This window comes from Typopeltis vanoorti, chromosome 25 (genome assembly GCF_054136105.1).
Source record: "Typopeltis vanoorti isolate ZY-2024b chromosome 25, IOZ_Tvanoo_1.0, whole genome shotgun sequence".
In the NCBI taxonomy this organism is placed as follows: domain Eukaryota; kingdom Metazoa; phylum Arthropoda; class Arachnida; order Uropygi; family Thelyphonidae; genus Typopeltis; species Typopeltis vanoorti.
The window spans coordinates 78,303,482-78,330,310 of record NC_143573.1 but is presented as its reverse complement, the minus strand read 5'-3'; the positions used below and the strand labels follow the sequence as shown (position 1 = coordinate 78,330,310).

The 26,829-nt window shown below is 33.1% G+C and overlaps 1 protein-coding gene across 1 annotated transcript in view; it reads left to right on the top strand.

Moving 5' to 3' along the window:
- egg (SET domain bifurcated histone lysine methyltransferase eggless) overlaps positions 1-26,829 on the top strand; it is a 625,200-nt gene that overhangs the window by 349,837 nt on the left and 248,534 nt on the right. The window contains exons 15-16 of the mRNA XM_090414562.1: positions 565-742; positions 22,360-22,543. Of these exons, the coding sequence (XP_090270688.1) occupies positions 565-742; positions 22,360-22,543 (362 nt within the window). The remainder of the gene's footprint in view (positions 1-564; positions 743-22,359; positions 22,544-26,829) is intronic.

Genomic DNA, 26,829 nt, shown 5'->3' with positions numbered 1-26,829 from the left:
TATTGCTCCTAGCATCACCACTTTGAGTGGACATAATTCCCTGCTACCATCAACAGCACTCCTCCTCCCTGTCTGTCTGCCTTCAGAAAAAAGATCATATCCCTTCACCTTCATTCAACCATATCTCACTTATTCTGACAGTTTTGGGGCAAGTAAACTTTATTAATGCAATAATTTAATTTCCTTTATTTTGGATACTTCTGGCATTTGTAAACAAACATAACAGGTCATTTCTGGTTCTATAACAAGTCCCACCAGTAGACAATTCTCAGATATAAGTCATCACCTGCCCACTCACAAGCACATTCATTGATTACCCTAAGATTATTTCTGGTGAGGAAAAGGTGTGCGTACTGTTTAAAAGAATAATAATGTTTAGTTTTCTCTACATTAACCTCCTACCAGAGGAAGGGATGTGGAGAACTATACATCGTATACTCAAAAATTGTTTAAAATTATCAGTGAATGAATTCAAATGAAAAGAAATACTATTTGTTGTTATTTATTGTTTGATATAATCTGTTACTTATATCTTATGTATATATATTTTTTATATAAAATTAGTTTCATCACATTTGGCTGAGTCCCAAGAAGGACACCGGGAATCGAAGAAGTTGAAAGGTTATGTTCGTGTTAAATATTCTGAGCATAAATGTGGAACAAGTTGCGTAAAAAGAGATAATCCTATTTTGCATAAAGGGAAAAATCCACTACACATTCCTATGGCATTAGGTTGGGAAAGGTTAGCCTTAATTTATTTAATTTGCAAAATACTCTAAACGTTTGTTTATAAATTGTCACATAACATTAAAATTTACTAATCTCCCCCCCCCCCCCCATTGCTGCATACTCACTGAAATACCATGCACAAAGTTTTGGGAAGTTTAATTTCACTCTCATTCTCTGCAGTATAGTGTTTATGATGCCTTTATTAGGTCATGTTGATGTTTAGAGGAGAAACATCAAGGAATAATAATTAACTAAATTAATTAATTATTATTTTCAATCAAAGGAATCTTTATATGGGTTGTTTTCCCAATCTAAGGTGAGTTAACTGATCTCATGTGGAAGTAGCTGCCCCCCGACCAGAAACTCTGGTTTTTTATCATGCATACAGGCAAATTGGCCAAGAATGTGCACATAATTTATAGAGAAAAATACTGTTCAATGCAGATGGAAAAAGTGGCATTGTGTGTTTTAGATAGAGGATTAAGAATGTAGATGGACAGTTGAAGGAAAAACAGGAGTTTGTGGAACTTTGATTTATTATGAAAAACATGTATCCGAGTGTGTAGCAAAGATGTTAAATAAATTTCAATCCACCTTCAAACCCCCAAATCTACAATCTTTTACTTTCTCAAAGAGACAAACTATCCTTTTCTACTACTTGGTGTTTTCAAAGTTCAAAAAAAAAAAAAAAAAAAAAAAAAAAAAAAAAAAAAAAAAACTATTGAAATTGGTTGGCTAAGAAGATTACTTGGAGTATCTCTGCTGGATAGACTAAGAAACGAAGACATAAGGAAACGACTAAAATGTGGCAATGGGAACAGAAAGATTGCCAACTAAAGCCCTGTATACAATGATGGAAGATCCAAACGGCTGCCCAGAATTAGATGAATAGACAAAATAAAAGAGGACCTGAAAACCAAATCACAACAAGAGACACCAAACTGGACAAAATTGTTTAGACTCCTCAGGGACAGACAGAAGTGGAAAGAGTTCATTCGGCATCATCATCCACATAGATCATGGAAAAGAGAGAAGAAGAAGAAGATACTCCTACAACCCATCCTATTTTGGTCGGATGGGAAGATTGGTTAAAATTATTTGAGAACATTAGAAGAGCCGTATTTGATGAGCTGAATATGCTCTTCAACCCTCGTCAACTCCTAATTTTTAATTCTTGTTTAAGAGCTTCTTAATTAGAGCAAATTGTTATACCTCTGTTTTTGAGGGTGTTAATGACTCCAAATTTTTGCGAAGGGTGGCGATATGAGTTAGCATGTATATATTGGCTGGTATGTGTAGGTTTGCTGTAAACAATGAAGGATAGACAGCCAGAGGGAAGACGTGTGACTAGTGTAGCCATGAAAGGGAGCGAGTTCTGATTTTCAATTTCAATAGTAAATTGTATGCGCTATTTGTTAGAACTTTAAATGTGTTAAAACTTTAGTTTAAACACATTTAAATGTTAGAGTAAAACTTTAGTTTAATATATATATAAGAAGGTCGAAATGTCGAGTGTCTATTTTGGTTTATATTAAACTAAAGTTTTACTCTAACATGGTAGTTGTTTCCATAATTTGCATAATGTATTCAGTTCTCTGACACTTTATTTCCCTACCTTTTCTTAAATCAGAAACAAAGTACACAGAACAAATACATACATACATACATACATATATATATATATATATATATATATAGACTCTCACTATCTCCCCTACACTCAGCATAATGAAACTATCAAACAAAGGACCTTATCTATCTGCTGCAAAATGAACTATGGTCATCAAAAGGATTTTTGACAAATGAAGGAACTGTCAACAAATATATAACACCTTATCCAAAAGAAACACTGACTATAATTTGGCTATAGCCATCATACAACTAAGGGAGTTTTTGCAAAAAAAAAAATGAGAGGCCACTCTGAAAGTACAGTCTCAGAGTAGCTTTCAAATTCTCATCAGAACTTGGGTACTGTTTCAGTTCTTTTAAAGATCCTCTTTTCCACCTGGGAGTCAGCACAATCAGTTGTTCTTGTATTCCCTACATGATGAAAACAAGAACTATTCCATTTAGGCAAGAAGAGCATAAGAAGCATGTCATCTATCTGCATTTTGGAAAACCAGATCTTACTGACCATTCCATTGATACTAATCGCAGGATTCACTGGCTAGAAATCTAACTTTACACCATATCAAGTTCTGGCATGGTAGGAAATTTTAAGGAAGCTTGTGAGGCCATTAACAACTTTTCCTCTCTAAATAAACATAATGATTTCAAGAATTTGACCTTCTGTTATCAGACTTCATCCTTCAACTCTGTAAATATCCATTCAACCAACATAATAACAGTTAAAAAGTGTGCAGTAGAAGCACTAAGGATACATACTATTAGACCATTGAATGTTTTCTTGAATCCCATCATTGAAACAGTAATTTTATTTTAATTTAATTTTGTAATTTAGTAATTTTGGATAGCAAGTTTTTTTTATTTTATTTACTACTTAATGTAGCTTCCTCAGTGTGAGGGTGCAGTACCATGTCCTTCCAGTTCTCTCTTTTGGCAGCTCTTCTTTTTGTTTCAGCATAGTCACATGATCCTGTCCATGATCTTATCTCATGGACAGGATCATGGGATCTGTATATGTGGGAGTCTATATATATGTATGTATTTATTTATTTATAATTTATTTTTTATTTTTAGATGGTCACTGAGGGAGGTATATCCTATGTTTATTAAACTGATTTCTTACAGTTTTTTTGGTCACAATGATGTTTAAGCCGTTGCATCTGTATGTTGTTTCATATATATATATATATATATATATATATGGAAAAGTTATAGTTTCAATTGGTCATTTTTAAAACGATGTAGATTCCATGCCCTTTTCCCAAGTTTTATGTCTTTTAAAGAAACCATCAAAACGAAACATGCTAGTAGGATTTACCATAGAGCGAAGTGGGATCTTCTCGCCGAGAGAATCTTTTACACCAAACGTACTCTGGCCTTCTTATTTGCTAAGAAAACTGCGTTATCTAATAACATTGAACATTCTCTAGATATTGACACCTGCAACCATCTTAAAGAGATGAGGAAATCTCAAGGCTTCCAGAGTTCAAAATGAGAATAAACTAAAACTAGTTAGAAAATCTGAATCTCTTAAAACAGAAACAAGAAACTCTTCAACTTCTAAATTACACCTCCACCCAGATCAAGTTGTCATCAGCAAATCTAGTCATAACCTTTCTACTGCCGAGAAAAATGTCCTCACCAAAGGTCTCAATTTTGTTTTATCTCTGAGATCACAAAAGAATTATTACTTATGAGAATTGAAAAAGCTGCTTCCTTCTTTTCCACCCAAGAAGCAAACCTACTCCATATGGAATCCATTTTCATTATTAACAATGTCAAACCTCCTATTGACAACATATCTTCATTAGACTGGCAGGCTATTAAAAAACTACAAGATGACAAAGACATCATTATTCTACCTGCGGACAAAGGCAATGCTACGGTTTTTCTCAACTCTGAGGATTACCACAACAAGATGCTAGATTTGTTACAAACTGACACTTACTCGATCCTCAAAAGAGATCTTACAAGCGAACTTCATAATCGTACACACGACCTTTTGAGAACAACAACAGAATTCCCCAGGAACATACGTTTATCTCTTCATTCTCTCCATCCATTAATCCCTCGGTTATATGGATTACCTAAAATCCATAAAGAAAACATTCCTCTACGACCAATTGTCAAAGGGATTGATTCTCCAACCTATAACTTTTCAAATTTCTTGCCAAATCTCTAAAAATGTTTCTCTGGTAAGTCATCATCTTTTATTAAAAACTTTGTGGATTTTGTCTCTACCCTTAAAGATATCACTAAGGAAAAGGAAATCACGGCCAGTTTTGACATAGTCTTATTTACAAATGTTCCTACAGAAGAAGTTCTCTTGTTATTAAAAAATAAATTATCTAAAAAGATCATGGCCTTATTAACTCACTGTGTTCATTCAGGATATTTCAAATATGGAAGTACTATCTACAAACAAAATTTTGGTCTAACTGTGGGAAACCCATTGTCACCAGTACTTGCTAACATCTACCTTGAATTTTTTGAAGAGAAAGCTATCTTCTCCTTCCCTTTAAAACCTAGAAAATGAAATTGATACATAGATGACATTTTTTTTTAGTTTGGGGCTACGGCCATGAATCTCTTCAGAATTTCTTAGACCATCTGAATAATCAACTTCCAAACATCAAATTTACAGCTGAGTTAGAAGTTAATGGTTCTCTTCCTTTTTTGGATGTTAAATTGACCTGTTCAGTAGAGAAATTGAAGATTTCGATTTACAGAAAACCTGCCCACATGAACAGATATCTCCACTCTGTCTCATCATTATCCCCCACAAAAGTTTGGAATCATTTCGACACTTGGACATCAGGTTCGTTCTCTTCTTTATGACGAAGAAGAGCTAAACAAAGAACTTAATTTCCTCTGGACTACCTTTCAACTGAATGGCTATTCCCCAAAAACTATTAACAAATTCCTGTTTAATCCATTCCCTCGCCATAATGAGGATACAACAAGTGTTAAAGGTAATGTTTTTCTCTCTACCTTACATCAGCTCCATCTCTCCCAAAATGGTCAAGGTTCTTCGAAAGAACAACATACAGACTTTATTCACACCTTTACACAAATTCTGCTCCTTACTGAGCAGACCTAAACCCAGACATAACAATCGCAAGTATCTTGGTCAACCATATTTGGTGCGTTTGTGATAATCCATACTTTGGCCAGACAGAGAAATCCATTGAGCTATGCATCGAAGAACATCGGAGAGACATAAAATACTGGAGAACGTGAGCCAGTGCTCTGTCTAGCCATGTTCTGTTTTCTGCAAATTCTAATTAAGAGAACCATACCCATCCAGTACTATGGGACAAGTTTACTAATATTTTCCGTTGTTACGATGAATTAGAGAGAAAGATAGTAGAATCTAAAGAAATCATTCTCAATCGTATACATTTCAATAATAACCTAAGTTATAACCTATCTGACTGTCACTGTGCTGCTATCCGATATTGGCATATACGAGATTGGGAGCGCACACGTATGCCCAACAATGAAGTCAGAGAGAGAATGTTTTTAAATTCACAAATGTTAAAGCATTAATGTTGAAATGCATACGTTAACCTTTTTTATTCTGTTTAGTTATTTCCTTTATGGTTCTTATTGGTTGTTTCTTTTATTTTGCACCTGAAGAAGTAAAGACAAAACTAGTCGTGCCATTAAAATTTGTTTTATTTCTTCTCTCAGTTTCCCAGTCATTTAATCCTAAAAAACATGTACTTCAACCGAGTAAATCAGTCTTCTAAACATATATATATACACACACATACACACACCTGAAAGTGACCTCAACACTGAGGCTAAATCATCAAGTTTAATTGTTTATTATTGTTAATACATGTTTTTGGGCAGTAGTTGAATCTGTCATTTGCAATGAATGCTATACATCATCCAGCCTTTTGCAAGCACATATAGAGTATGGTTTGGACAGTTGATATGCATTGTAGTTATTATAGCTGCAAATTGGGGGATCAGGCAAAAACATGGTTTATTTCTGGATATCTGCGGATGGTGCATATTATTTAAGTTTGTGTTTATGTGGTTATTGTTGAAGTGGATACGAAATTTGGAAAACTCGAAAGAGTTTTCCAAATTTTTTGCTAGGATTTTTTATTTATTATTATTTTTTTTTTGTAGAGATGTGTTTCTAACTGCAGTAACACTACATATTTGTTTAGTTTTCCTATTATTGTTATGCTTTACATGTTAATGAGTAGTGATGAGAAGAGATAAATCCCCCCCAGATATTTTATTATTAAGCATGCAGTATTTTTGCGATAACATGGCTTTAGAGGTATCTCCACATATCACACTACTCAGCTTTCTTATATCATGATATTGCAGCATGTGTGTGTGTGTAAGTTGCAGAAGGACTTAGGACTTTCAGTTAATTCTGCCAGCCTGTTTGCCCAAGTGGTTAGCTTATCTGCTCTTCAACCAACAGGTTGCAGGTTCACATCCCACTGTGGGCATGGGTGTTTGTCTTTAGGTGGGCAGTGAACTTCATCATCCAGTGTGAGACCACCTCCCTGCTTATTGGAGGCTTCAGGTAGCTGAAAAAGTTCTATGTTTTATCTCTAGAGCAGGGTTTCTAGACTATGTAAAAAATAAAAAAAATTATAAAAATGAATAAAAAAAAAGAAAAAAAAAGCATTAGCTCACTCATGGTATCAATCCCACTCATGAAAGGTAGCTTACTATCTTTCGTGAGGGGGAACCACATTAAAAGAAAATGCCAGTGGATTGAAAAGCCTCCTAAACTCTTTCTGATGACCAGCCTGTGAATGCTCTGCCCTCAAATGGAGGAAGTTCTGAATCTCTGCAGTATATTTAACATACCATTGAAAGGTATCACTCATTGCATATTGAAAAGAGGGAGGGGAGAAAAACTAGAACCCTACTCTTTAGACCAAATGTGGCATTGGCTACTTCAGGTTCCAGCAGAGAATAGCCAGTACCTTTGCTCAAGAAATCAAATGTGGCATCAGCCATTTCAAACCTCAAGTAAGCAAAGTGGTATTGCTTCACCAGGTGATGGTCATCACCTATCGCTACCAGCTGTTAGCTTCTACATTTCCAAATCAGAACATTAGAATAATCAAAGAAAATGTGTTGAATGATTTGCAATTCTAATTTATTGCATAGAAAATAATTATTACCAAATATGAATTAGTATAATCTAAATCTGCATACTCTGTAGATTATATAACCATGTAAACACAAAAATGTAATATAAATTAAAACATTTACAAAATTAGAATAATTTTAAATGTGGTTCAAAATATTAGAATAGTATAAATATTTATATGCTCTCCTCTAAACCAATTTTTTCAATTGGTTTTGAGGAGATCATATAAATAGCATATATTTCAGTAGCTATGGGACTGACTCGTGTGTGAGGAATCGTTTATGTGTGGATTTCAGTTAATCATTTGCTAAACATGGACTGAATGAGTGACATATCAGATGCTTTTGTATAGTGTATCTGCACAAAGAAGGCTAAACTCAACAGTTTATAGCTAAGAAATCGAAATATTCTCAAGCATGCATGAGTAGAGTATTGAGACAGTATTCTAATTACGGAGTTTACAAAATTTTGCTGCAATAGCGATTGAAAGGCAATAACTACATCAAGAGACGAGAGGAGTTGAAGAATATCATGAAGAAAAACCACTTCTGAAGTGTAAGATATTTTCACAGGAGATGGAAAGAACTAGGTGTGAATGTGTCTAAATCTACGACACTGAGATGACTTCATGAATTGGGTTTCTTTACGATTTCCAAGTAAAAGGCAGCTAGGATGTGATAGTGTAAGAAAAGACTGTTGTGCAGTCAAGAGGACTGGGAAAAGGTACTTTTTAGCAATGAAAGTATGTTTTGTGTATCCCATGGTCATCAAGTGATGTGTTTGGTGTCTTAAGCAAGAAACATTTGATAAAGAATGCATGAAACATTCAATGAAATTTTCAACTTCTGTCATAGTATGGGCTTGTGTGACTGCAGAGGGGGTCCAGGTGGACTGTGCATTGTGTGCAAAAGAGAATTTCAAAGTGTACCAAGAAATTCTTGAGCATTTTATGTTATGAGATCGGAAGTTTATGTGCTGGTGTTTCAGCAAGATCCAGCTTCTTGTCATACTTCCAAGACCACTACTAGATGGCTCAGAGAAAGGCAAATCAATATAATTCCTTGGCCAGCAAACTCACCAGAGTTAAGCCCATTGAGAATTTGTGGGGAATTATGAAGAAACCTTTTTAAGAAGTTGGCCCAAGAGACAAAAATGAACTTTTTTCTAGTCTGCAGACCATATAAGCATGTTTTGATTTAAAAAAAAGACTGTGACCACTAGTAAATAATATATCCAACCGTTTACAGACAGTCATAAAAACTAAGGGAGACGCAACAGAGTTAATTATCATGTTGTTTCCCTTTGACTGTAATTTTTGTTTTTCATTTATTTTGTTGTTTATTTATTTTCGCATTATTCTAATATTTTGAACCACGTTAAAAATTGTTCTAATTTTATGAATATCTTCAAATAACAATTTTCTTATAATTTATATTATATTTTAATGTTACTTAAATTAAGGGGATATTAAATCCCACATAGTTTTAAAACCGAATAAGAAACTCAAAGATTGGAATCAGAGAGTTTCTTGCCGAATATAGTAAACTATAAAGTATCGGCGACACTAGCGTTAGCAAATGCAAGTGATCCTAGTACGTAGTGCAATACCGGACGACTCGTTGCAAAGGTGGGGGAAGTTTATTAGCTCTTTATACTTAAATATTTTAATGTGTTTGCATGGTTATATAATGTACAAAGTACATAGCTTTAGATGCTAATTCATATTTGGTAATGGTAATTATTTTCTATACAATCAATTAGAATTGCAAATCATTCAACACATTTTCTTAGATTATTCTTATTTTTTGATTTGGAGGTGTAGTTGGCATTTCCTCTGGTATCTGTTTGTATTGGAATAATCATTCAATACACGAGAGTCACTTTGGCAGAAATGAGCCATGCCATGAGATGTAGGGTTGACGCATTTGACTGAGAGAGGCTATATATTGTGCTTCACCAATCATTAGTGCACCTAAATTAAGTGGTATTGGTTATAGGACAAAGCCAATTGATATTCTACTGATCATTCTTAATCTCCTTGAATCTCTCCAGCCACACACAAGTTTTTGGTGTCTGTTTGTAAGCCATTCCCATAGCTTGGCTACTAGTTTTCCATCTGTTCCAGTTTATATGCTAACTTTCTACAGGATATTCATGCTGTAGCCATTTCCTTAAAAGGCTCTGCTATAATGTCAGCATGTATTCATTACAGTTTTTTCCTGTCATAACAGTAACTTATCTTTTTTTTCTCCCCATTTAAACTATATTAATAGTTTACTATTGAATCATTAATATCTCATCATACAGACGAAGCAATACGACAAATATTATGTTCATTTTAAAATTGGAAAATCATGAGTTGGCATACTATTAATGATGGAAACCTCATATAGAAAAACTTGATTAATTGTGATATTTTTGCCTATGTTTCACAGGCATCTTCAGTACTGGAATAGAACACAAATTAAATAAATAACAGAAATATTCTAAAAAGTGCCACTATAATAGCTCCAGTAAGGTAACAGTTGGCTATTTAGTCAACATTCTCCTCATTATTTAAAAAAAAAAAGAATATAATATTTCTCCATGACCTATGCATTGGTATAAATATGTCGTTTTTTATACGTTTTTGCAATTTGGAATGATTCTTCTTCTGATGCAGTTCATCTCAGAATTCAGTTCAGTTAAAAGAAGAAGAAGAAAACAACCAAATAGCCCTGATGATCACCTACAATTCTCAGTATTCCACAAAAAGAAGACATGGAGGCTGCTGTATTCATGCAGAATCACACCATCTGTCTAGTCAAAAAATTGTAACTATTAAGACCTTAATATGTTGTGTTCATTCTTTATCTACTACATATGAATTTCTGCAGTAAAAAATGCATCACATTGTCAACTTTCTTGCCAAATAGTTAATGGTTTCAATGGAGTCTTCGCCAACAAAGTTTAACAGCTATAGAATTCCTGTCTCTTTTGCTCAAGAGGATATGATTCACATTCCAGTGCCTTGTATGAAAGGGAAATCTGAAAATATTGCAAAAATTTAGATTCTCTTAACATTTTTGTGGCATTTTGTTCTGTCAGAAAAATCTTCATTTCCAAAGCAGAAGCTTCCTCCACTTGTTTTCTCAGGTGTTTACCAGATTCCTTGCTCTTATGACTTGTCTTATTATGAATGTCTGAGCTTGCTGAACTTGCCATCTCTACAAAGAATAGAGACCTCTAGAATAAGACATAAGAGTAGCTTTCTTATGGAAACTTGTGAAGCATTACTTCATTGCCCAAGCTTAAATAAGTCTTTGATGGTCCTATGTATATATCTCCTTTATGGGAATAGTGCTCTTTCAATCTACTTATCTTTCCTGATTTGTTTAATTAATTGCACACAAAGTGTTTTAAAAGAACGCATCTGCTAGCCATATTTCTAAACATTTATACAACTAATGCATGTAGAAAAATCATGTCATTTATTAAAAATTTCCACTGTATTTCATCCATTGTAACATGGATATCATTAGGGAGAAAACAGCTTGAAAATTCTTTGAAAGACACTCTTAGACCATTTTGAATTAACTCTAGAATTTTGCTATTTTGGTCCAAACAAGCACATTTAAATCATAAATTTAAATGATAGAATGATCTGCATGCTTGAAGTATTAGAATGAAGAAATCTTTAGAATATTTAGCTGCTACTTGACTCTGTGACCACTGGATTATAAATTTAACCAATAGATCTCTAAATAGTGTGATGAACTAAATGTTCTTTCTGAGGATCTGGATTTTGCTCTTTCTCTTCAACAAGCACCTTACTTGGATATTATGGTAGGTATGGGGAAAAAAAAGGCATCAGATATTTATATCTTACTGAGAGATAGTTCAACTTACAGTGTTATTAGCGAGGATTGAACAAAGAGACAGATCAATAAATAAAATAAATTATTACACCATGTAGAATATTAGTATGCTACTACTGCTGTTGAGAAGTTATAAATTTGTCGTGCTTGTCTGCCACATCTCTGTGATTTCCCCAGGGGCCATAAAGTTGGCTTTCAGCTATGCCCAGTAGTGGATCGTATTGGCTCTCCCACTTACCACCTTGCCATAGATCTTTTTCACTTCTTTGAAATCTGACTAGCTGCAGCATTGACTTAAAGAAATTAAAGATCTGTGTCTTTGTAGTTGGAGGTGTAGCTCAGTGGTAGATTGTTAATTTTACATATGAAATACTCTAGGTTCATACCCTGGCACCTTTGTTTTCGATCTACATTGCTTTCTACAAGCTAAGTTATTTTTAGTACTGGAAAAAGCTGATCAAAAAGAGAATTCAAGAATGGGTAGATAAAAATATGATGCTGTATGAGATGGAAGGAAAACTTTGAAGATCTATATGACAAGGAAAATCAACCAAATGAGTTGCCATTAGAAGATATAAAGAAGGTAAATGAAGATGATCTAGGTCCAGAGATTTTGAAGACAGAAGTAGAAATGGCCATTAAAGAACTAAAATGTGGAAAGGCAGAGGAATAGATGAAATACCTGTAGAATTCCTGAAACAACTTCAGAAGAAAGGAACTGAAGAAATAACCAAAGAGAATTACCAAAAGATTTTATTACCTTAATATTTATACCTATACCAAAGAAAAGTAATACTGTGAACTGCAAAGATTTTAGAACAATAAGGCTCATTTCCCATATATCAAAAATACTTATGAGAATCTTAACATGAAGAATTGCATCCAAGGTGGACATTTCTTGGAGAAGATCAGTTTGGTTTCAGGAAGGGTAGGGAAACAAGTAATGCAATTGGACTGTTAAGAATAGTAAGTGAAAAGTGAAAGAAGTCTGGAAGTGAATAAAGAAGTTTATATCTGTTATATAGATTTTGAAAAAGCTTTTGACTTTGTAAAATGAGATAAGATGGTGGAAGTAATGGAAAAGATTGATATAGATTGGAAAGACGGAAGGCTGATTATTTCACTATATATGGGACAAACTGCCATGGTGAGAAACATATATGGTTCATCAGAATCAGGTATCATTGGACAAGAAGTAAGACAAGGCTGTTCTCTGTCACCAGTTTTGGTTAACATGTATTCCGAAGCAATGTCAAAAGGAGCACTGGAGAATTTGGAAGAAGGAATAAAGATTGGGGATAGACTGATATTTGCAATAAGATATGCAGATGACAAGACATTATTATCAAATACTGAAACAGGACTATAACATCTGTTGAACAAATTACTGGAATCCTGTATCAATTATGGAATGAAAATTAACATAAGAAAAACAAAGGTAATGAAAATAGCAAGGAAATAGACAAATATGGATATCAGAATAAATGGGAAAAATTGAATCAAGTAAAGACATTTAAATATCTAGGAAGTGTGATTAGCAGTGATGGAAGATGTAAAAGTGACATAAAAGCAAGAATAACAATGGGAAGAGATGCCTTTAATAGAAAATGGAATTTATTCAGAAGTAAAATGGACAGAAACCTAAAGAAAAGACTAATAAAATGTTATGTGTGGAGTGTTGCCCCCTATGCAGCTGAAACTTGAACTTTGAAGAAAGAAGAAATTAAGATTTTGGAAAGCTTTGAGATGTGGATTTGGAGAAGGATGGAAAAAATCAAATGGACAGATGAAATAACTAATGAAGAAGTCTTAAAAAGAGTAGAAGAAGAAAAAAGTCTGTTAAGGAGGATAAAAAGAAGAAAGGAAAACTGGATCAGACATATTCTGAGAAGGAATGGAATCATCAGAGATACCATCAAAGGAAAACTAGATGGAAAAATACCCAGAAGAAGAGTAAGCAAAACAATTCTAGGTGGCATGCTGAATGGAGACAGGTACACAACATTGAAAGAGAAGGCTCAGAAAGCGGAAGGAAAGTTTTTGCTACTAAGAGGAGAACCTGCTCAATTGCAGAATACTCAAGAAGAAGATGATGAGGGTCAACATGGCTTTGTGAAGGGTCAGTCATGCCATAGTAATTTACTGACTATTTTTTTATAATAGAGTAACAGCTGAGTTGGATAAAGGAAATGGCTACACGATGATTCTGCTGGATTTTACAAAAGCATTTAACAGAATTCTGCATGAAACTCTGTTACGCAAATTAGAGCAAATGGATATAGATGTGATAGATTATATGGATATGAGGGGGCTGATGGATAGATACCAAATAGTAGTATATGGATAAACAGAATCCAGACGAATGCAGGTGCCTAGTGGTGTGCTGCAAGGTTCTGCGATAGGACCATGACTGTTTAATTTGTACATAAAATAAATGAAATAAGAAGAAATTTGAAGGTTATTTGCTGATGATACAAATTGGGCAGAGTAATCATTAATCAAGGCAATGTGATAAGCTTGTACGATGATTTAAATAGGCTGTCAGTATGGGCAAAAGATGGGTGTCAATTTTGAAGAAATGTAAAGTATACATTCTGGCATAAATGTGTTCCAGGAAACAGATAAAACTGGAGATTTAGGGTGGTAGTAGACAGAGAGAAGAAGTTTAGAATACATATTGCTAAAGTCATCAAGGTAGCTCATAGGATTACTTGGCTATTGAGACAAGGAAGTAGAGACAAGTAAGTTGTTATTCTTCTTTATAAGGCCTTGATACATCCACACATTGATTACTGTACTCAGGTTTGGTCACCTGGGTTTTTTTGGGGATGAGAAAGTGGTAGAGGAACCAGAGGTAAGTGACGAAGATGATGAGTGGTCTCTGAGATGTGCCATATAAGGATAGATTAGAGGGTAAAAGGTGTGTGAGGACTAGATTTTTCACTTGAAGAGTGTCGAATGATAAATGGGCAGCCTGAGTCAGTTGTGAGTGGTTTGTCTATTAATGGTTTCAAGGAGAGATACAATAGATATTGTGTTGATAGTTTGGGTTTACCATGATATGGCTTAGGACTCCATGGAAGTGCTGTACAATAATAATAATAATAAACTGTGGTTTCGGAAGTTTATTTTGCACTTGGTTAGACTATAATAAATTTAGTTTAATCCTTTATCCAAGTGTAGGCAAACAAAGTTTGTGCCTGAAAATATCTCCAGGACTGAGGCAAGGTGGTACATTTGTTGGCAACTCATAGTAAAGGTGGACCAAGTTCTCATCTCTCCTTGTCTTAGTATAAACTTAGTATAAAATAAACTGCCAACATCTTTCTCTAAATCCAGAGTAATTTAATAATAAGGTGGTACACCTGTGGCAACTCATATAGGTAAATATGACCTCTCCATTGCTCCCATAATGCAAAGCACATCTCTGCAAGGAGATGTGCTTTACATTATGGGAGATACTAAAACAAGGAGAGATCAGAACTTGGTCCACCTTTATTACGAGTTGCCGACAAATGTACCACCTTGCCTCAGTCCTGGAGATATTTTCAGACGTAAACTTTGTTTGCCTACACTTGGATAAAGCATTAAACTAAATTTATATAAACTGTGGTTTCTTTTCATTTGGTTTCTCTATTCACCAACAAAGCACTACAAGAGACTTCATTTTTTTTTTGAATTTTCCTTTTTTTCCCTGAATACATTGTAAATTTGTTTAAATTCACTATCAATATAGGCTAGATACATGGTGGAATAAAGTCTTCATACAAATCAAAGGAACAGCAATGGACAGTCCTATCTTATTTGCTTTGGCTGATTATTTTATAAAACATCAGAAAATCAACTCTTCCACACTCTTTTCCTTCAACTTCATATTTGGCTTCATTTTGTTGATGTATGGTTCCAGAAATTACTACAATTTCTGGATAAAATAAACTCCTTGTCCTCCCATATCAAGTTCATTATTGAATGTATATCCAACAACAGTCTTCTTGTTGAATACCTTAATAATCCATAAACCCTACAGGTAGTATTGAATTTTCCATTTATAGAAAACCAGCATTTACTGGCAGATGCATGCATTCATTCTACAACCTTTGCTCATCACAGAGATATTTATCAAAAAGTCTTGTCCAAAGAACTCATGCAATATGCTCTTTTGATTCCCTTCTTCTAGATGAAAAAAAAAAAAAAAAAAAACGAAAAGCACTTTGGTGATTAATGGTTATAATGAGGCTGCTGGTTAAAAAAAATAAAAATAAAAATAAAAAATGTGATACTTTTCATCCGCCAGACAGATTACTATCTGATATGAAAAGAATTTTTATATCCTACCTTAAAGGAACTCCTGTCTGAGAGCAAGGATTCTTTACAAGTATAATTTGTACACCTACCTCAAACCAGTTCAGAAGCTGCCTTCTTTACAACCATCTGCCAAAGACAGATTACCTTCTCTCCTTGCCAGGTGTCATCAAGTCTCCTGTTTATGTCATCTTTGTTATTTGGGACAGATTGACTGCTCTGCTGAGATTAGAATCCAAGAACATCAGGATTATATTGCAGTTTAGTATATGACATATCTAGCCTTGTTTCCCATACTATTTTGACACTAGACAGAGTTCTTTAGAACCAGACCAAGATTCTTCACATTCTAACAGATTCAAATTTGAATCTGTTGGAATTTAGTATTTAGTTGGAATGTAGTCTTTTTTTCTTGAAACTTGAGAAACATTACGAAATTGTCTGAACCTTAACCACTCTTATTTGTATGCCACTTTCAAAGTTTTGGAAAATAATTATTATTAATTGTTTATAATATATATATTTAACAATATTGATTAGGTTATTTAATTTTAGTTGCAGAAACTATTCCATTGGTTTCTTTGAGCTCTAATAGTGCATTCCTGTCAACTCTGCTGTAACTGACAAAAACTCATGCTATATGACTCATATCTTATGATTCACATTTTAAATACGGTAACCAGTCTTCTTTTTTCTCCTGGATGATGTTCATGTTACTTATGATGAAATATGTTCTTCTTCTGGCTTTACAACTCTCTGAGTTTTAGCTTACAAAACAATTTTTAGCCATTCTTTTCTTTTCTGGGCAATCAAAAATTCTTGTCCAAAGAACTCATGCAATATGTTCTTTTGATTCCCTTCTTCTAGATGAAAAAAAAATTAAAAACACTTTGGTGATTTTTCCAATTCTTAACTTTCAAAGTTGTAAGATTTTTTGTATATCATCAATCCATCTTTTTCTTGGTCTCCTTTTCTTCCTTTGTCCTAATGGTTTCCATTCAAATATTTTTTTTAACTCCTCTATCTTTCTTTCTTTTTCGATTCTTTCTATATGCCCCACGTGCTATTCTTTGTGTCTTTATATATTTTACTATATCTTCACCATTAATTAGTTGTTCAAGTTCATTATTTGTTCCAATTCTCCATATTCCATTTTCTTCTTTTATTGGTGCCATATATTTTACTTAATATTTTCCTTTCAAATATCTATATCTTTTGTGTTAAGGGCCACATTTCACATCCATATGTTGTTACAGGTCTTATAATTGTCTTATAAAGTTTTAATTTAGAATTATGATTCTTCTCTCCCGTAGTCCTAAATGAACCATTGGTTCACTCATGGCTGATAGGTGATATTCTTTATTAGCCTCCTCCAATCATCTCGGTCTCTTGTTCTTGATGTCAGTTGAGAAAGGGAGGAATTTGTCCAAAAAGGGAGGAAAGAGAAGAATTGTGATTAAGAATCTTATTACTCATTAACTTTTTATAAATATAATAATACTTATTTCCAGCCCTGATTCTACTATTAATTTCATCAGATGTATTATTGTTTGTTGTTATTAATGAACCTAAATATTTAAAACTATCTACAACTTCAAAACTGTATTCACCAATATTATATCTTATAATATTTTTATTTATTGTCTTCTTAATTTGTAATCCAACTTCTTTAGCGTAATTATAATGCAATTTCTGACAATTTATCTTATCTCATTTTTTATATATTGGTTGGATTATTCCAATTTTCCAATTATTTGGCATTTTTTCTTCTTTCCATATATCTAATATGAGATAATAAATTTCTTTCCATAAAATTTCACCTGCATTCTTTATAAGTTCTCCTGTTATCCCATTTACTCTTGTGCTTTAAAACTTTTAATTTGTTTTATTATTTCCATTATTTCTTTATAAGTTGGTTTTTGAATTCTTTTTACTATATTTCTACAATTATTTTGATCTTCATATTCCTTATTTCCTTCTGCTGTCATAAATAATTTCCTAAAATATTCCTTCCATCTATCTTTAACTAAGTCTTCCTCAGTTAATAATTTTTCTTCTTTATCATTACATCCTATCATTTGTGTATAAAAATTATGTATTAACTGTTTAATTCTTTATAAAATTTTCTAGTTTCTCTTTTTCTCATTATACTGCACTATTTGTTCCACTTTCTTCTCCATCATTGCTTTTCTTTTCTTTTTACAAATTTTATTTGCCTCCTTTCTTTTCTCTTCATATTCTTCTCTATTTTTTCTTGTGTTCCTTTGTAAACATTTTTTACTTGCTTTGTTTTTCAATTCAATTATTTCCTTACATTCTTCATCAAACATTTCTATCATTCATTTCTATTTTTCCTATACCATCCTATTTCTTCTTCAGCTGCATTGATGATTGTTTGTTGGATTAAGTCCCATTTTTTTCCATTATTTTTACTTTTTCTTTCGTTTTAATATTATATTTTCTTTTCTTCTGATATTTATATCAATTATTTTTCTATTTTGGAATGCTTCAGTGTTCCATTTCTTTATCTTTTCAGTTTTCTTTTGGTCTACATTTGATATTCTGTATATAAATTTAATTTTAACTAACATATAATAAGAGTCACAATTTTTTCCTCTATATGCTCGTACATCATTAACTGAATTTGCCTATCTTTTCGCTTTTGGATTATTCCAACAACCAATACATTCTTTGGTTGTTGGAATAATCCAGGTCCCCAAATGTATCTTATGTTGAAAACATGTGCTCATTATTCTAAGTTTATTTGATATTGCTAATTGTTAAGTCTATTTCTGTTTTCACTGGTTTCTTCATATAAACTGTACTTTCTGATTACTTCATGAAATGCGTCCTCTTTCCCTATTTTTGCATTAAAATCTCCTAATATTATCATGGCATCATTTTTATTTTATTCATCGAAATCAGGACATGATTTTCACATTTCTTGTAAATCCTCTTAAAATTGATCTATCACAATCTCGTCAGCATTTTCAGTAAAAAGTGATATTATGAAATTTTCCTTTAATTTGTAACTTGCAAATTCTTTCATTTATTGCTGTGAATCCTAAAATTGATTTTATTATCTTCTTTCTAATAATAAATCCTACTCCATAATTTCTTTGTTTTTCAGCACCACTATTATTATTATTTGACACCTCCAGGGAGTCTAAAGACTCATCGAGGGAGAGTGTGCCAACAGCATCGAACGATTGGTCCCCTTCCAACTACTAACTGCGCTCAAACTTACTTAACTCAGCCATTAGTAGCAGAGGCTCTACCAATCGACCAACCTTTATAATATAATATTTTTTGTTTATTCTTCCTTTTCCTCTTCATCTGATCTCCTGTAACATTGTAACATCCAATTGATATTTCTTTAACTTTTCTGCTATTCTTTGCAGTTTCCCTACCTGTAACATTGTTCTAACATTCCATGTTCCAAAATTCATTAACCTTTTCATGTGTCATTTCCTTGAAGTCAGTCTGACTTTCAATTGTTTAGCTTTCTTAACAAGAGATTTTTTACAGGAATGGGTTGTTAGCCCATTGCCAAACCCCCAACCTAGAGGATCAGGCCTCCAAATTTTTGTCTCCTGCAGGCAGGGTGGCCCAGCTATAACCACAGATACTGGATACCCATTTTAGTTGCCTCTTATGACATGCATGGGCTACATTGGGACTGTTCTTTAATCCTGATCACCACACAGGGGATGATGAAATATATTTCAGAGTTTTGATAAATTCTGTTTTTATATATATATATATATATATATATATATTTGTTAGCTGTGTAAATTTTTAGAAATAATTGTATACATTTCTTAAATAATTAGGAAAGTATTAACTGTAGATCAAGTTTTTCATTGTTTATTATTAAAATATCATATTGGCATATGTGGTGTCACTAAAATGGCATTCGTGGAAGTATTACATTAAAAAATCTTCTTGTTTAAAGAAATCTCTGTGATTTTTGTTTGTAAACAAAACATTATGCCATATTAAAATAAATATTATTTATTAATCATAAATATTTTTGTTTTATGTATTGTAAAACATTGTCAGTGTGAGTTGAAGAACAATAGAAATTTGAATATTACAGAACAGAAAGATGTTTGTGTTGCAATGGAATCCTTCTAAATCTCCTTCCATATAGTAGCTAGGATAAAATAATTTTCGTGTGTGTGTGTGTTAAATAAAATAAGTACTTACTACAGTTGAGGATAACAATTTCCCATACTTTTGGAATAGAAAGGCAGTCATTACAGTTTTCATATTCTTGCAGCTAGTTTTATTTTGATCAAGTCTCATAAATCTGGTTTGACTTAACATGGTATATACAGCACTAGCCACATAATATTCACATTTCTGTTATTGTTCTTCAACTCACACTCATGTTTTTGAAATGTAAAACATTACTTTTGTGATTAATAATAAATACAGTTCATTTTATTGTAGTGTACATATCTTGTTTAAAATATGTACATTTGAATGAGTATATTTTTAATGCTATTATTAATATCCCAGATATTAAGTACAATTAATCTAGGTAGTAGGATCATCTAAACAGAATATAAGTTGAAAGATGATAGAAGTGTTGAAGTTACAAATAACAAGAGCTTGGGAAAGAAAATCCAAATGGTTATGGCCTTAAATTGACCCACAAAATTTGGTGACCAGTTCATTAATGAGCGGGTAGACAGATATGCAAATAAATGTCTATCTTACCTTCCATGCACATGTTCTTACATCTTCTCTTCATATACTACGAGAGTGGTCGGAAAAGTTCTCGACCTAACAATGAAAAAAATGAATTTATAATTTCAAAATTATTTTTATTTTTCAACATAATCTCCCTTAAGACTAATACATTTATTCAGCGATGCTCCGACACCATTATCCCGACCCTGTAGTGGTTCTCAGTAAGATCTGCAAAATACCCCTCTACAGCTGCAATCACCTCTTGATTTGAAGAAAAATGCTGACCAGCAAGGAAGAGTTTTAATTTTGGGAAGAGATAGAAGTCAGAGGGAACCAAATCTGGGGAATATGGTAGATGTTCCAATAATTCATAGTGCAGATCCCTTAATTTTCCCATTGCCAAAACACCTTTGTGGGCAGGTGCATTGTCCTGATGAAAGATGATTTTTTCTTCTGTAAACCGGGTCTTTTCTCACGAATTTTTTCATCTAGTGTGGTTAAAAGATTGGAATAATATTCCCTGGTTATTGTTTTATCCTTTTCAAGATAATTAATAAACAAAATGCCTTTAGCATCCCAAAACACAGATTCCATGACCTTTCCTGCTGATGGAACTGACTTTGCCTTCTTTGACACTGAACAACCGGCTCCTGTCCACTGTTTTGACTGCTGTTTGGATTCTAGTGTGTAATGGTGAATCCAAGTCTCATCCATAGTAATAAATCGACAAAATCAGTTTTATTCTTGTTAAAACGCTCTAAGCACTGTTCAGAGATTTTCATGAGAGTGCATTTTTGATCTGCTATGAGCAAGTACGGCACCCATCTTGTGCAAAGCTTTTTCATTTGCAATTCTTCATGCAAAATATATCCTACACATTCTTTTGAAATGCCTATAGTCTCAGCAATTTCACACACTTTGTCTCGCCAGTCATCCAGTACCAATGATCCAATGATCAGTGATTTCTGATGTTACAATTTTTGGAATTTGGATCATCTTCAAGGCTGGTACAGCCACAATTAAACTCATCAGCCCATTTCTTAATTGTTGAAAACAAAGGCGAAGAGTGCCCATAAACTTTTATGAACTTTGAATGAATTTCTTTTGGCGTAAACCTTCTTTTACAAAGAATTTTATAACCGCATGATACTCTATTTCATCCATTTCAAGGGATACAGACAACACTTTTGCTTCAGACAGCTGTATAAAACAGACTACTTGATTGAATGACTTGCAATTTCACCTGGATGCTCATGACAGATGTACCTACTTAGAAAAAAAAAAATCTTGCCGATAGTGTTGCCATCTATGGTTGAGGCCGAAAAGTTTTCAGACCACCTTCGTACATGAATTTGCTTAATCTCTGATGGCCATGTGGTCAAAGGTTAAGGAATATTCATGAATAAAGATTTCCATATTTGTAGGACTATTTAACTTTTTGTTTTTAATTGAAACTAGAAGAGTATCTGATCAAATTTTAACTAGTTTTTGAGTATCAATTGACACATGAAACTTAAATAAATGACTTAGCAGGCTTGCTAAAAAAAGTTAGAATATTAAAATTATTAATCTAAAAACTGATAGTCTAGTTCATTATTTTTTGTCAGAAGAAAATTGATCAGAAAAATAGTAATGAAGATAATTGCAGTAAGTTGTATAACTTGTTACATCCATTTGAGAATATATTTATATGCACACAGATATTGATTTACTTTATATTATAAATCATGAAATTGTGAAAAGTTGGGAATATGTCATAAATTTGAAAAAGCACTAGTGTAACTAGAAAATATGTTGCTAATTAGTTATAGATATTTTCATGTAACATGAAATACTGACAACTTTATTTGTTATTCTGTTTATTCCTATGTTTCCTCAGTTTTATTTCGGAATTTTGAAAATTCTCATGAATTATTATCCTCTAATTAGTAACTAAATCTGAATAATTTTCATTAATCAATATCCTTCTGTATTCCTCATTTTTCTTTAATTGCTTATGATATTGTTTATTAGACATATTGTCAAATATCGCACTGGAGGAAAGAGACCAGTTGTTTATAGGACACCATGTGGTCGGAGGTTAAGGAATATTGAAGAGGTTAACAAGTACATAGCAGATACTCGATCTCTGTTAACAATTGACCTGTTTTGTTTTGACAGCTATGTGCATACGTTTATTGAATTTAGACCTGCAAAGGTAATATTCTAAAATTCATGCCTTTTTTTATTTATATTAAATTGTAAGCAATTTTATTTAATTCATTGCAAAAGATGATTTTGAAAGAGAAGCAGATAACTTTAATGTTATATAGCATACCATAGTTTGTTGTGTTATGGTTTATACATCATCAGTCCTCCTAGTTAGTTAACCCAGTTATTGTTTGTTTATTTGTAAATCCAATCACAAATCTTTAAAAATATTGTAATACCAAGGATTATATAAACATGAGAAGGTTATTAAAATATTTACAGCCTACTGATGCAGTTTCTTGGCAGTGTTACATGGAGAGAAGCTTGTTCCTTTAGACAAATATAAAGATGAATAAAGAAAATAAGTAATTATTGTGGTGAGTCTGAAAATTGATATTGATTGAGTTTTCATGGGTTTTGAGGTACTTGGTGCAATTATAAATCCAGGTACAGATGCACAAGTCCATTTAAATCTCTATAAGAGACAGTAGAAATCTAATACAGGTAACCCTCGTATAACGCGGATGTTAGGTTCCATAGAAGTGCCATGTTATATAAATCGTGTTATGCAAGACTCAGATCACATAGAAAAAGTAGGTTATGTTCCGAAATCATGTTTATTTTATTTTATTTTTTTTAATTATATAAACAACAATGACATCCAACAAAAATATATTTTTATTTAATTCATGTATTTTATGAAAATATATATATTAGTTATATTAATTAGTATAAAATATATAAATTATGAAACAAATACATAGTATAAAATTATAAAAATTACAAATTGTACATAAACTTCATTGCACACATAATGCATAAAATGTTTTAGGCAAAATAAAATAAAGTGCATATGCTTAAATATAAAGAGCCAACAGGCTTCATTTCGGCAATACAAACACTATTTAAATTAAGGGGATATTAAATCCCACATTGTTTTAAAACCGAATAAGATATAGTTTTTATAGTTTACTATATTCGGCATGAAACTCTCTGATTCCAATCTCTGAGTTTCTTATTCGGTTTTAAAACAGTGTGGGATTTAATATCCCCTTAATTTAAATAAAGTGCATATTTTAATCTTTCATAGCACAAGGATTTGAGGATCGGTTAATAAACACTGGTTAATAAACACCTGATGCATTACTACAAAACAGTCGAGTAATTCTATCTTTAGAAACTTTGAATCCAGGAGCTGATTTTTCATTTTTCAAGATATAGGTGCATTTTTGCATTTTTTTCCAATATAACCCGGATTCATCTGCATTGAACACCTGGTCTGCATCATAAATGTTTATAAACTGTGAGAGCTTTTTTGTTTAATAAGATTTCCATCCAAAGGAATTTTCTTTCAAGTGCAATCTTCTATCCATATCATTAGAGATTTCTCCATTTTTCCCATTAGAATATCGTGTACATGAGCAACGTGCTTTGCACTTACTATTGGCCCAGCAATAAACATTTTCTCGGATTTTATGTTCGTTTTGTTTGTTCGAAGAACCTGTGTAGCTCAGTGGATGTGGCGTTTGCATACCACAGTGCTTGACTGCATGAAGGAAGGCTTTGTTTCAAATCTAGTCGGCGACTAGAAGAAATTTTTTTAAGCCTTGTTTTTCAACCAGTTCCCGAGTTAATCAATCTCTGGCACGGGCAAGCGGATTTTTTCCTCCCGGAAACTCTGGTTTTTCGTCCTGTAAACTCAAGAAAATCGACCATAGAACCCACATTATTTTAGACATTAAATATATTGTGTTAGGGTTAGGGACCAAGAGGTGGTGGCACTTGTTAAGCCGTCTCGCTTCGCTGTGTGCCGCTTAATTAGTGATAGCCTTGGGCCAGCTATCTCTGATTGAGTACCAGTGAAGATTGAAATGCCCACTTAGTCTCTAAAAGTTTGATAGGGCTGAAACGTACTCCCTGGGAATAAAAAAGGCGTTAGCTGATTTTTTGATTTGTTTGTTTGAATTGTTGATTCCTTTAAATTCAAAGTCCTTTGCAACAGCCCTTGGTTTTTCTCCACTTTTCAACCGATCCAAGATTAAATTTTTTTCTTCAAGAGAAATAAATTTTCTTTTCAATGTTGGTTTTTTGCTTTTGTTGCAGTTTGTGACCATTACTATAAAAATATTTTTTTTTTACATAAAAAAAAAGCATTACATATAACTCACCAGAAAATAAAGTGCTCAGCTTGAGATTAACACACTTATGATTTTAATCTGCTTTCTGCCAGGAAAGCGAAGACAATTTTCAGCAATAAACACTTTATACGGTAAACAATTGACATACATTTACTAAAGGGTATTTCCCCTAACATAAATTCGCTACTTATAACTACATGTGCGATATGGGCGGACGCAAATTTAACGAAGATAAAATTTGATTTTGAAGTCGCATGGTGAAAAACATGTGAAAAGATAAAGGGTTTCTACAATTTATAGACTGTTTTTTTATCGGAATCGTGTTGTATAACTACCTCGTTGAACAAGGATTACTATAATTTGTAGAATGTGTTATATCGAAACCGCGTTATACGAGGGTTACCTGTACATGTATTTTTATGCTAGGCAGTGGAGAGAAATAGTAAGTGAGAATCATTAATCAGTTTGATCATTATCAGTTGAACAGCTTAGTATTGTTTAAGAATTTTTAGAATTGCTGGTATACAAGAAGGTCATTTTGCCTCTTTACAAGGCCTTGATAAGATCTCACATGGGCTATTGTGCACAGGTCTGGTTTCCATTGTGATTCTGACACAGTGGAGAGAGAGTAAAAGGAGAGTATTAAAAATGATATCAGGATTATAAGAAGGTGGGATGATATGATCGAGACTTACAAACTTCTGAAAGGGTCATTCAGGATTTCAGTTGATGGAATTTTTATTTTATGGAGGGTGGGGAAAGGACGAGGAAGGGGACGAGATCTATATTTTTCTCTCATAGAGTGGTGCATTATTGAAATGATTGCCATTAGGGATGTGTGTGCAAGCAGTGTGAATGAATTCAAGAACAGGTATGACTGCTAGTGCATGTAGCCTCCCTTAATTAGTCCCTGACCACCTGTAGATCTTTTGTTAATAACAATAATAATACCTTCTCAAAAAAAAAAAGAAAAAAGATTCCATTGCTGGCCAAATATTGTTTGGATGAAATATACAACTTGAGAAGAGAAGCTTAGTTTTTTCCAAGGCTCAGTCCTGTTGCATTAAAACTCTGTAGTCCTTTTTAAAACAAACAGCCATAACCTTATATCCATTCAGTGTTTGACTAATGTTCATATGAAGTTTCTTTTATCCAGAAAGACCTCTGAGATTATGCACATTCTTTCTGATTCACCTGAGAGAGTGCTAATTAATAAAAGATCCTAAGCATTGGGAGAACAATACAGATTTTTTTTTCTCTAATACAGATTATTAAGTCTTTAAGGAAGATGTCCTCATTGGTTGGGTAATTAGACAGTAAAAAAAAAAATCAACCTGTACAAGAGATTAGAGTGATTATTATAAGAAGTAGATCACTTAAGGCAGCAAATGAAAAAGTGTGGTAAGGAAATTTTGAGCTAGAGCAATTCATAAACAGCAGATCTCATCATCATCATCATCAAATTCCTGCCATGTACCCTCAAGGGGTGTACAGGATATGATAGTACTACATGAAAAAAATTACATCATTATTAATTTCCTATCTACAATTTTCCTCCAAATCAGTCTGTTACTTGTCAACACTCCAATATTATCAGCTATTATATTTCTATCGTCTAAAGCACTTTGTACCGTATCAATCCACCTATATCTTGGTCTTCCTCTCGGTCGTTTTCCTGCCAACCTGGCAGAGCACACTTGTTTTGCTAATCTTTCCTCGCCCATTCTGTTTAAGTGACCATACCACCTGAGATTAGCTCTGCTAACGCATTCCTGGATGCTGACAATGTCAAGTTCTTTCCTAATATCCTCGTTTTTAATATGATACTGCCATTGATGCCATCTGTTCACGCCTATAATCTTTCTCAGGACTCTCATATCTGAATTCTCTAGTCTTTGGTCAAGTGTTTTACTTCTGACCCAGCTCTCAGATCCATAAGTTAAAACTGGTTTGAACACTGTCTTGTATACAGCTAATTTAGTGTTGTGACTAATTTCTCTCTTATTCCATATGAATTTATTCAATTGACTTCCCACCATACCAGCTTTGCTGATTCTGTTGTCTATTTCTATATTTAATTTACCATCTTCAGTAAAAATCGTACCTAAATAGCTGAAATGTTTTACTTGTTCCACAGGTTCTCCATTCACAACAC